The 12,861-nt window shown below is 37.4% G+C and overlaps 1 protein-coding gene across 1 annotated transcript; it reads left to right on the top strand.

Moving 5' to 3' along the window:
• The first annotated feature begins 6,002 nt into the window (after positions 1-6,002).
• LOC149114829 (uncharacterized) lies at positions 6,003-12,469 on the top strand. Its single transcript, XM_089284455.1, has 7 exons — positions 6,003-6,277; positions 6,640-6,752; positions 10,177-10,265; positions 10,425-10,525; positions 10,940-11,115; positions 11,812-11,990; positions 12,155-12,469. Exons 2-7 carry the CDS (start codon positions 6,658-6,660, stop codon positions 12,184-12,186), a joined length of 672 nt encoding a protein of 223 aa, XP_089140581.1. The 5' UTR covers positions 6,003-6,277; positions 6,640-6,657; the 3' UTR covers positions 12,187-12,469.
• The last annotated feature ends 392 nt before the right edge of the window (positions 12,470-12,861 follow it).

Here is a 12,861-nt window from a genome sequence, read left to right as displayed (position 1 = left end):
TACACCATTCTTAAAATTCATACGAAATTACGTCTGGGACCCGATTGGTTTATTTTCCATATCCTCACTGGAAACAACATTGATGACGTCATTTTCCAATTTTTCACGGTTATTCGTGCTGAAAGTCAGTTTGTCTTTATAATCAAAGTGGCTATGAGCCACTCAACTTGCAAAATGAAACTTTATTGGGACACGGATATTGCGAGGGATCCACTGTAATTGGCTAGGCTGCAGTGGTCTACCTGCCTAATAATAAAAATTTAATGAATATAAGTATTCTAATTAGTTAGGCAAGTATTTCTGCAAATATTACAAGAATCATTTCAAACAGTTTTCAGCATCCCTCCCAGAAAGGGCTACTTGAAAAAGTTTGGCTGAAAATGATACTCTGCCATAAAACCCACTGCTACATGTTATACCAAAAAAGTTCAATTTTGTTTTGGAATTTGAACCCAGAGTGAAGGGGATGTTTTTATTCACAACTGTATAAGTTTTCTCCATTTAACTATGCCCAGGGGGAGGGAGAAGGGACCTAACCAAGTTTTACACAAGAAGGCTCTGCCACGAGGTCAATATACTTTCCCTTTTGTATATTATTTTTTTTCGAGAAAAGGTTACCCTTTCATATACATGTAGCTTCAAGCTTGAAACCTCTTTCACATATCTATAGTAGACCCATTACTTCTCATTTCGTGGATAAATTAGCAATGCATGTTTAAAATCCCTGACCTTTTGTCATACCTCCCGCCTCATAAAAAGTGCACCTTGAGTCAACTATAGGGAGTCCCCTCAGCTTGATGCAATACAAAATAAGAAGGGTATTGGAGATTGTAATGTACACAACAAAAATAACAATAGTTTTCTTTCTTGGAAACGGAAATCACATTATTTCATTCCTATTTTGGCAATTGTTTGTGTTCATTTCACTAGCAATGCATAAATGTTCAAAACGATTGTTGACAGGTACAAATTTAGAGCAAACAGACAGGAACAAATTTACTCGATCACGGATGCTGACTTGTATACCATTCATGAAGAAATGCTCACTCTGGTCGAACTGCATAGAACACAGAAGAAATCTGACGTGAAGAACAACGAAATTAAAAGATTAAGCAATTTTAATTTTTTGCTTGAAGTAAGCCTATTTTAAAATACAAAATAATTAAATCACGGGTTTCGAATTTAAGGTACGAGCACCGCCAGAATTTCAATGTGTACATAAAAAAAATACAATACAGAAATTGGCTACTTTAGGCTTACCTTGGACTGTAGACCTAGAGAAAGCGAGTAGAAAACCAACAAATTCTGTAGCTAAGAAAAAAGCTATGAGCCACGTCTGGTAAACACGATCTCACTTCCTGACTTTGACTTGTAACAATTCTTTGACCTCGCCGGCCACGCTGTTGTGACCTATACATGATCACAGTCATAAATACTTCTCTCAGCTTTCATCTACGTGTGAGCAAAAGCCCTAGGCAAAATACTACATATTTACAAACGCGAAACACATGAACCAAAATGGCCGCTCTCAACTTTGTAGGTCTTCGAGAAACTGGTACCCAGGCTTTCCATGTTATCGGACAAAAATTTACATCTGAGTGAGTGACCATTCGCATATTTTGCCCCATAACAATAGTCGTTTCTACGCTTCGCGTATCCACGACTAAAAACGGAAAAAAAATTTTAAAAAAATAAAGAAAACTCATCAAGCACGATGGACACAAAATTAACAGCTGTAGATTGTTAAGTACATGTACTTAACAATCCACATGCACACCACTGAGTTTGACGTTTATATAAAGACAGGCAAGTCTCAATTACACCTTTTAAAAGCACTTCCTGTTATCTTTTCGATTGAAAATGTCAGCTATTGGTAACAAAAATATATTTTTGCATTTTTTTGTCATTATTTTGGCAAACGAACTTTTTCCACTTTGGAATGAGTTTACAAGACTCAACGAGTTCACATACGGTGCCTACTGTTTATTTATTTTTTTTCTCTTCTTTTACATTTTAATAATAAAAACTTGTCATTCTGTCCGTGTGAAATGGTCTGGCTGACCTATCATTATCTATGTTATTTTGACCCTACACAGTTTGACAAATATATTTTTAATTGTGTTGAAATTTCCGTCTGAGCGCGACTGAGTTTGTATTAACTCTGAATTGGATCAGAGAGTGTCTTACTACCAACTATGTCTTCCCAAATAGACAACAAATAACCCATCTGGAGGATTTTTATTATTAATAATAAAAATCCCAGAATTTGCCCTCAACGCGGATAAAAAAAATTGTGAACATTTTTAGTCAGTCTGGAAACAGTTTTTCTACGTGAAGTTAAATTTTTTAAAAAGCAAAATATGTTATTGATGTTTGGGGATTTTTTAAAGTTATTTAGAACCGTAAACTGTGTTTGTTAAGTCTCTTCTGGTGAAAGCGTCCATTTAAAATGGTTGCACATAGCTTTTGCATACGTTTAACTTTGATCGTAATCGGTGTTAATTCTTGTTCGAAGTAGCCGTCAATGATGGAAAATAACCCTGGATCACGTCCTTCGAACAACTCATTTTTTTCCGTCTTCTCATTCTTTGGTGTTTGACTGATATTAATTTTGACAAGACTCTCGTGTACATAATCATGTACGGTTGTCTAAACTGGCATTTAACTGAAGCCTATTTACGGTGTAACATCTATAGCTTGGACGGAATTGTATCAAGTCTTTTAAGCGACGGTTTTTGTACTTTACTCTGGATCTTTGGGAAAATGAAAAGAAATCATGGGTGGCAATTTTTCTTTCCTTTTCAAGAATTCACTCTCATATGGTGTGCCATCCAGGTTTTTTGGCATCTCGAGGTCTTTTCTTGGCATACGGATCAGGAATGGGAGGCAGGAACTCTATATTCTGCGTGACAACTTTTCTGTTTAAAATCGACGACACTTCTTTTTCTTCAGTGACTCGCTCAGGATAGCCGTACGCAAACCTCTTCTGCACCTTCTTGGCCTTTGCCCCTGAATTCCTGGCTACCATAACATACACCCCTTCTGCATCATGAAGGTCAATCACTGCATGAAATTGCATGTATAAGGAGGTATAATGAACCTGTATACATAATGTGTACGGAGAGGTATAATGATGTATACTGAAGCATATGTATAAGGTCTGTATAATGATCAGTATACGTCTGTATCCTTATACGAATGTATACTGTCTTGTGGAGATTTCCTTATACCTAGTGTAAGGAAACATTATACGAGTTGGCAAAGTAAATTCAACTTGATTGTTCTTTTGCATCATAAATGAAGGAAATGAAGGCTCCGGTTGCTGAAAACAGAGCTGACTTGAAAAATATACCCTGTGGTAATGAGTGCTTCTTACGGAAGAACTTACTTGTAAAGGAAGCCTCAAGTCAGATAAACAGCTATAAAAGCAGGTATTATTAGCGCGTCTTTTCGCTACTTTGCGGATTTCGTACAGGTGTCATTAACGCATCTTAAGCATTCTGTGAATATATCAACAACGCAGCTTAACGCTTCTTTATGCATTGCGTAAAGATATCCATAACGTATCTGTGCGCTCCTTTACGCATTGCACAAAGATATCAATAAGCTGCGTGAAATGAGTGATTACGTGGAATTTACGTGGCCGTGAAATTCTTCGACACTTCGCGTATCCGAGATCAGAACGTGACGTGTCAAGAAACGTGACGTGTCGGAGAGTGCCATGTTCCGATCCTGATATGTCCGTTGCGGCGTGTCAGGAAAAATCATGGCCTGGGTACGTCATGTGCGGCGTATCAAGGGAAGCCAGGACTCTGATACTTAACGGCACGCGGTTTTAGTTTAATCGGCCAAATTAATTCACGGAGCTTATTTCTCTTTACGCGAAAACTAAAATTTTCGGACGCGCGTTTCGTCGTTCGTTTCAGGATGTTCAAGTCAACAAAGCGCAAAGATCTATAGTTAACTTACATCATTCTGTTAGTGCCATCGAGTGTATTCTGTTCAGAATCTTGCGTGGAGGCATAAGACTTAAAATTCATACCAATCTTCAGTATAGCTCTTTTGACTCACGTTATGCATAGTTCTATTTCCTACAGGTGTTTACACTTCCGACTACTATTTTATATTCTAGTATTTACAATCTACCTATAGCAGGGCTCTTTTCGAACACCAGCCCGGCCACTGAATGTGAAACCCTTGTTTAACTGAAGTGCTAAAAAAAAAAACAGCAACGGAACATACCTTACATCTCACCGACCTACGTGGTGGCGCAACTCACCAATTTCGCAAAGTTTGAGAGCGAAATACCCTAAGATCAGTTGCATGGGAGGACTTGCACCGGGACGCCAAACCCATTTAACGCTACCGCGTATTTGATGCAAACCATGGAACCCTCCTAGGAGGCCTCTGGCCGATCTTATGCTTGTGAAGGTTGAATGTCGCAAAATCTATTTATTTAGACCGACTAGTGGTATTCCATCATTGTGGTTACCGCTGTAAGTCCGAAAGCATCAGCGCATGCGTAATCATGAAGAGTGTCTTCAACGAAAGTTACCCACCAATATTTCTTCCAGTCGGGTTGTTAGTAAAATTTCTAAACACGAATCATATAAATTCGTTTTATGGAAAATTTCGTATACGTACAAGAGAATTCGTCTCACTTAGTTTTGTCACGATCCGTGATGAAGACCTTGCTCAGAGGCGCTAAGCTCGCTCTCAGAAAATTGCAAGACCATTTGCTTTTCTCGGCTGTTGTTTCTTCAAGCGTTCATCGCAAGCGGCAGAAAAATGAAATTCTCTCCCTCCGCTTTGACGATAATAAGCGTATTCGAGTCTTAAATACGTTATTGTGGCGCCATAGAATCCTGGAGTATTCACGACGCACACAACACGTCACCACTGCGTGAAAGCCAAAATATTCTAGAGTATTCTAGACTCGAATATGTGATTGTGACGCAATAGAATCCTTGGGTATTCAAGCCGTACACAAAACGTGACGTACAGCTGGAGTATTCGTGTCGAATATGGTGGAATACGCTTCGTTCATAATCGTTCGTGGATTTTCGTTATAGTATACCACACATCTGTCGTACTCCTAGAGTATGATGGCGAACCCTTTGTAAAAAAAAATTTATAAAAGAAGGTAACAGTTCGGGTGCATAGCATTCTCCTGGAAGCAAAATTTGGACTATGAATTCAAAGTATGTGCGATCTGTGCGTGTATACGTTTATCCTCGAATACGTGATCTTGACGCCAAAGCTATAGAATTCTAGAGTATTCATGGCGTGTACAACCGTGACGTGGACCTGGAAAATTCTTATCGAATATGGGTGTACGGCAGGAGCACGACCGTGTATTCGTTCGTTGACCAGAACAATTGTACTTTTTTGGTTCATGTTGTCGGCGCAGCGCATGTGTTTTGCTTCAGTCAAGAAATTTACACACTTTGTTGTAACTTCGAATTCCCCTCATTCGGTTTTGACCGACGTTTTCGGGATAATCACTAAAAAGCGATTTATCTTTGTATGACCCGTCTCGTCTGAAGTGGTTAAGTACTGCACAGCACGAAACCACAAATTGGACACTACGGGATACGTAAAGTTCCTCAAAGTTAAACTGACTAGAGACACGTAAAGCTGCGCAAAGTTTGGTTAGTAAGAAGAATCAAGCTCGTTTCGGAGAAGTTTTGGTGTATTCAGCGGAGAAAGTCCTGAGACCTTCTGACGAATATCTTTTCTCTGTGGGATGAGTTTAACTCCAGAGCCCGCAGGGCAAAGAAAATCCTAAATAACGGCCCAATAGCTTCCTCAGTCGACTTCCTGCCATCATATCAACATTGCATTACGTTTGAACAACAAATCACAAAACGTATTATGACGACGAAAGCACTTTAATCAGATTTTTTCCGCGAGGTTACTTTTGAAACGAAAATGACTTTAAATGTGTTTCGAAACGACTTGTAACGAAATGGGAGAAACGACCTACATCATTCTGAGTGTCTGACCTTCAAAAAGCACCGATCAGCGGTTTTCCACATTAGACACCAGGTTCTCTCGGTTCTCGCGCCATTTTTTGGCGTCCTTTTTGAAAGATGTGAAATGTTGAAGCTTGCATCGATCTCTAGGTCCTTTTTCACTGTTTAAAAACTCTACTTTGGCGGACAAAATTCAGTTTACCTTCACTTCTTCTCTGTGCACGATTTCAAGCAGTTTTTGGTGCCATACAGCTGGTAAAAACATCGATACACACGGAGGTACAAGTCAACAACAACAACAGGTAAAACGTTAGTCATTGTTGTCTTCCCGGGTTGTTTTGTACGTACGAGTAAGTTAAGCTTAAGTTTCCAGGGTAAAGTTCAGTTGTCAAGTTTGCTTAAGATGTATGGAATTGCCTCTCGTTGTAAATGTTTCTTTATCAAGCAGAAGCTATTCACTGGAAGTTAATGTAACCTTGATTTCAAAAGGGACAGCAATGGGAATGATGGTGAATTAAACCATTAAATCAAACTACTGTGTAAAATTTACTGATTGATTTATTATGATATTTTCCTTAGCGCTGCAAGCTTGATTTGAGGTTTTCCAGTGTGGATTTACACATAAACTAACTAACCTTTTATGCGTATTGTATTTTAATCATAGGATAAAGTAAAATTGGTAATGCCTTACATGTATGTACAGTATAATCCCTGGCCTCCTTACTTGAAGAAAAAAAGGAAAACCTGTGAGGAAGAACCCTGGCTTACAAGATACATGTATGTATTTATGACTATTTAGGGGAACATGGAGACTTTTTAAGATTTATTTTTGTAAGAGCTTTTGAAAAATTATATTGGCAAGCAAATTTTGGCATTTCACTAGTCAGTCTCTATATATTTTATATAGAAACAAGGTGATTCGCAGATCTGTTTTCAGAGTGCTCAGTAGTAAACTAGAGCATGATTATAACAGATGACGAACTGAGCAACTGTAAATCTGACTTGACATTTTATTACTATTTAGTTTTGTAGTACACAACTTGTGTGCAGCACTCATCAGATAAAATTGCCAAATGCGAATTTACATCATTACACTGATTTGAAATACACGTGCAACCGCTGGAAATATGATAGCTACAATAACTGAATGCTTTTACAGAAAAGAAAAGAAAAGTTGGAAATTATAGAAAAATGCTGTTACTATTGTGTAACAACAGAAGCTTTAAAAGTTAAAATTTAGCATTTTTCAGGAAGAATTTGTTTGCATGTCTACATGAAGTTATCAGTTCATTCCATTTATTCAGAGAGGTTAACTCAGGTTCACAAGGTACTTCACCCAGAGACATAGGTTAAATCGATTTGAAGTGGGGTTATATGGGGCAGCTTGCTTTAAAATCTTTCAAGTGACTTTGAACTTTGATTTATTGTCAAAGTCACTTGGAGGCTGCCCCATATAAGCCTGCTTCAAATCGATGTAACCTACGCCTCTGGGAGAAGTACTTTATTATTTATAAACCTGAGTTAGCCTCTCTGAACAAACAGAATGAACTGATTACATAACTTCATGTAGACATGCAAACGAATTCCTCCTGAAAAATGTTAAATTTTAAATTTTAAATCTTCTCTTGTATTTCAATAATAACAGAGTTTATTCGTAATTTCCAACTTTCCTTTGTTTTGTAAAAGCATTCTCTTATTGTAGCTATCACATTTCCAATGGTCACTCGTGCATTTCAAATCGGTGTAATGATGTAAATTCCCATTTGGCAAATTTTATCCGATGAGTACTGCACACAAGTTGTGTAGTACGAAACTAAATAGTAATAAAATGTTAAGTCAAATCTACATTTGATCAGTTCGTCATCTGTTATTTTATATATACATTATATTAAGGTACATGTAAACCCTGTTCCACTGATGACCACTACAAATTTCAAGACAATTTGCTATAGTAATGTCAAACTACAGTGGAACTTTGATGTAGTGAAGTGCCAAGGAATTGGCATTTTTAGTATGTTTACTATAACAGGGTTTCGTTGTTTCAAGGTTCTTTTCCGTATAGTCTGCTATTACTAGGGCCATGAAAATCGTTCGTTATACTGAGGACCTCGTTATAAAGAGGTTCGTTAAATCGAGGTTCCACTGTACTAACCATATTCCTTATTGTAAATATTGAAAATTGAGTTTTATTACTCATTTAGGTTATTAGCCTAAGGAGGAATTTGTTTGCATGTCTACATGAAGTTATCGAATCAGTTCATTCTGTTTGTTCAGAGTGGCTATTAGCCACTCATTTCAGGTTAAGAGCTGAAAATTCAGAACAATATTGAATTTGATACTCAAATTTTGATTGGATTAATTAATGCATAAAAAGTTTACACCACATCTAGCAAAAAAATGAAAGGCTTCTAGAACTTGCCTACCTTTGTCAGTGCAAAATGAAACATAATCTGTAACCTTGAACATTGTTGCTTGAATCAGTTTGATGTTTTTAAGCCCACAAGGTCTGGCCCTCGCAGCCTTTCATACTTTGTTTACACTGTAAACTTAATTAATGTGCAACACAACTCTCTCCTCTCTCAAAGGCATCTTAAGTATGTTTTTGCATGCAGTAGAAACCCAGGTGCTTACAGTGTAGCTTTCCAAATGTGATAAAACCTTTTGGTCATCAATCCTGTCAACACTTAGGGCTGGTTCACACTTTGACATAAGCATAAGCATAAGCATAGGAAAAATATGTGTGAACCAGAGTTACATAAGCATGAGCATAAGCATAAGCACAAGGAATGGAACTTTTTCCATTTTCTTATGCTTATGTTTATGCTTATGTTGTGAATACTTGAGTGTGAACCGGGCATACATAAGCATAAGTGTAAGCATACAGAGTTTTCTTGTCAGCGGAATACACAAAAATAAAATCCAGGCTTGCTCTGTCAGAATCTGTCAGCTGAAAACATGGCGACGCAGGTGAATGAAAAGTTGGCGGAATCTGTCCACAATTATCCTTGTTTGTACGGCAAAATAAAATTCTATGTCTCTCAGTTTTAATTCTTGTACAAGGTTATAATAATCGCCTTGTGCCTTTCTTCTCGTAAAAATATCTCTTATCGAGACCTTTCTCGGTTTTCTTTGTGTTTGTCTTTGCATAAGCAATCTTCTTCTTCGATTTCTATGGCTTAACAGTAGCAACAATCCAATTTTGACTTCATTATCTGCCATCTTTGATTCCTGAGAGGTGAACTGCACCTGCGCAATAGCCATCCTTATGCTTATGTAACCCCGGTTCACACATATTTTTCTTATGTTTATGCTTATGCTTATGCTTATGTCAAAGTGTGAACGAGCCCTTAGTGTTGATCTCAGGTCTTGGTTTGAATTTTCAGCTCTTTGTCTTGAGGTTACCCTATATCTTTCACAGTGTCTTGCACCCACGCCATTTAACATGTCCAATTAAAGCCAATAAAGCTGCCTATCAATCTACACGTACATGTATACCAAGAATTTTGAAATAAAATGAATTGTCCAGTTTTTCAGGGTTTCCCTATGCGAGCATCCAAATCACTTTTTGAAAGCTAAGTCAAAGTGAGTTTGCCTCAAATTTTAGACAGTAGCTAGTTTAGTTTGACCAAAGTAATCAATCAATCAATCAATCAATCATTGCAATCAATCAATCAATCGATAGATTGATCGATCAGTTATTATAATGAGTTAAACAGCAGCCCTAGTTGAAGTTCTTACACTGTAAAATTATTATTCTCTTTAACTTATGATTCAAATGTTACTACAATGTACATGTGTTGGTTTGAAAAAACCACAAGTTTAAGGTTCTTTATCAAAGTTTGTGTTCTAACACTACATTTGTACCCTGTACATGTTTCAGCCAAAGCTTCTGACAACTTGTCCTTGTTTTTTTATAAACAATAGTCAACTTCACTACGCCTCGAGCTCGTTGCTAATCGCTCAGTAACCAAAGTGTGCTAGTGACAACTGTTAAAGCATGCTTTAGTGGACCCGGCGTATGAAAGCACCTACTCATGAAGAGATCGTTTAGCAAAGCATTTGTTGTTTTCTTCTTTTTGGGGGGAGTTTAACTCTTGCCGATGGCCTATTGTCATAACTATGCTTAACGTTGCCTTCATTCCATGTAGACCAAGAAATAAAATGGACTTAAAAGAAGTCAATATTTTTTTTGCGCTTGCAGAGTCAGCAATGTTCATAATCAGAGAGTAACACAATTTATTGTCAGTGAACTTGGTCGAAGGAGTGGCTTTAGCCAAGCAGCTGTCGAAAGTAAGCACAAGTTAAAAAAGTGTACTTAAAATAATACCATTTGCAGCAAATGGTAGTGGGAATATCTATTTTTGAAGAAGACCGTAACTAAGTCGGTACCGCACGACTGAACTTATTTGTGACCTGAAATGCTCTCTTCTTTCTTCTTTGTATGCTTAGGAACTTCCAGAAAGTATCATGAACATATTCGCAGAACTGTTCTGGGTAAGATAACCGATGACACAAAGAAAGAGAAGAGAGAAAACCTTCGAAAAGAACAGGTATGTGATTCTGAGAGAAATTACTAGTGTACGGGCTACATGGTATTAGTCAGAGTTCACGAGTTTACTGACATTCACCGTTTTTTGACCAGTAGATAGATATTTTTTACCAATCACATATCGTTTGTTCTGACATTTTTGGCATCACAGCGGACTCACAGTTATTCCCTTATTGAGCCAAAAACCTGTTGCATTGCGTGCCTTGTACAAAAGGTCACTGAAACTGGAACTGATTGAAACTCTTAACATTGCATGTAGAAAAATTACTAAGAAAATGTAAAGACCCATGTATCATAATTTTCTTCACAGCTTGTTGTTCTCGGCAAATGGCAGCTATGCGTGACTTAATGTTTAGCAAAATCTGTTACATTGTCAGTGAGTTTTAATAGGGTATGGATATCTGTTTTTGTTTAGAAATATGAAAGAAGAAGAAACTTCGTAAAGGACGAGAAAGAGTCCCGGGCTTTCCCAAGCTTGAGTAAACATCACATGTCAACAGACGATGATGACTCTGCCAGCGAATCTGGAGGAGGATGGGTTTCTAGACCCCCCAAATACCGCAGTGAAACAATCATAGCGTTCCTAAGCAAGTAAGCTTGAAAAATAGATTGTCAGTCTCGAATTCACCCTGTATGTGTACACATCTTTTTAATCAGTATTTTCATGCAACAAACACCTTTGCATTAGCCTACATTCTAAAGTGTCAGCTTACTTCTACGATACACTGATAATCGATTTTACTAAAATATCATTGATTAAAAAAAAAGAAACAACAGTAAACTACGACGTTTCGAAGTTATTTTGACTCGAGATGTTAATTTATAGTGTGATAGGTGTAATTGATGGAAATTAACATCTCGACTGTTATTTTCTTGTCTTTACTCGATAATGGCGTCAATATGATTTCGAAACGTCGTGTATACGTAGTTTACTTTCGCTTCTCTTTGCAGTTAATTGTATTTCTAAGTGTTTTCTTATCAGAATACTAAAATACATGTATCTCTCCAAAATCATCGGTAAAAACCTCAGAATTAGAGTTACAATAGGAACTCATTAAAACGTGCATTTTTTCTTAACTATATTTTGAGGCAGCAGTTTTTTCCCTCGAATACAACCTTGCGTATGATGTTGCGCCGTCCAGAAGCTTTGCCATTTTGTGTATTTTCTCACGACAGGCCAAAAAAATGGAAATCTTTTGTAGCTTTTAGTAAAACGTGGCCGCAAGATCGTTATCACACGAAGTTACAATGATCTGCATATACTAATGAAGTTTATTTTGTTCTTAGACTTGACAAACGCAGCGAAAAAGCCGAGCAGGCAACGAATAAGAGATGGAAAAGGACGACGACCAGAACGGGCTATCCAGTTGAAAAGGAGCCCCCAGTGAACACTCCGAAATGGGCCCTGTCAGATGAGTGGAAGGAGGAGTTACACAGACGAGAAGAGGAAATGGTTCGAGTAGAAGGTAAGGTGTTTATATATACAGAATAATACTGTCTGTACAAGTCTGGGAAGCAATTTTTTTCGGGTATTTAAGAAATTCCACTCCTCGTTTTTGTTTGTCATTTACTTAAACCTTATTCTCTACGTCATAGAACTAAAGCTGACTTGTTTTTTTTCCTTTGACAGAAATGACAACGAAGCCTGTGATGACGAAGTGATCAGAGTGTAGATGATGCAGATTTAAATTTTGATGAAGTTTGCTAAATTATTTTGCTTTAACTTATTTCGACGTGTATCCGAAACGTCATTGGAAGACATTTTACTTTATGTGTAAAATAGTTGTTTTGTTGCTTATCACAATTACAGTTCTAACTCCATGTAGACTAAGACTTAAAGAAGCATGAAAAAGCTTCGACCACATTCAGGAGATCATGAAGATAGTAATCAAGTAGATTTTTATTTGCAAATGTTAAATAAACAGCAGAGAGGAACACAAGTAAATGGTGTTTGTTTACGAAGATTTCAAAATGAATACCCATAAAACCTGCCACTAGAAATCCCGAAAACAAATTTCATTGTAGCTGAAAACAAGAGGTCGTTTTCCATAAGATATACGAAATCAGTACACGTCCCGTCCACGCCACGTTCAGTATACCCGTTGATTCTCCCAGTATACATACTGTATACTGACATTTGACCTGACATAGAAGGAATCCTGCCGCAACTGTAAAATTCCGTATACACACCTTCCACAGACCTGCCAGTATACCTCCTGTTTCACACAGTATACATGATGTATACTGACATGTATAATGACATATAAGGAATCCTGCCACAAGTGTATAAGATCCTGGTATGTTTCTTGGCCAACCCTGAAATATACTGATCATTAT

The sequence above is a fragment of the Orbicella faveolata genome, unplaced genomic scaffold (assembly GCF_042242905.1).
Source record: "Orbicella faveolata isolate gen_17 unplaced genomic scaffold, um_ofav_v1 contig_13, whole genome shotgun sequence".
Classification (NCBI taxonomy): domain Eukaryota; kingdom Metazoa; phylum Cnidaria; class Anthozoa; order Scleractinia; family Merulinidae; genus Orbicella; species Orbicella faveolata.
The sequence above is the reverse complement of the archived record's forward strand: the minus strand, read 5'-3'. Positions and strand labels throughout refer to the sequence as shown.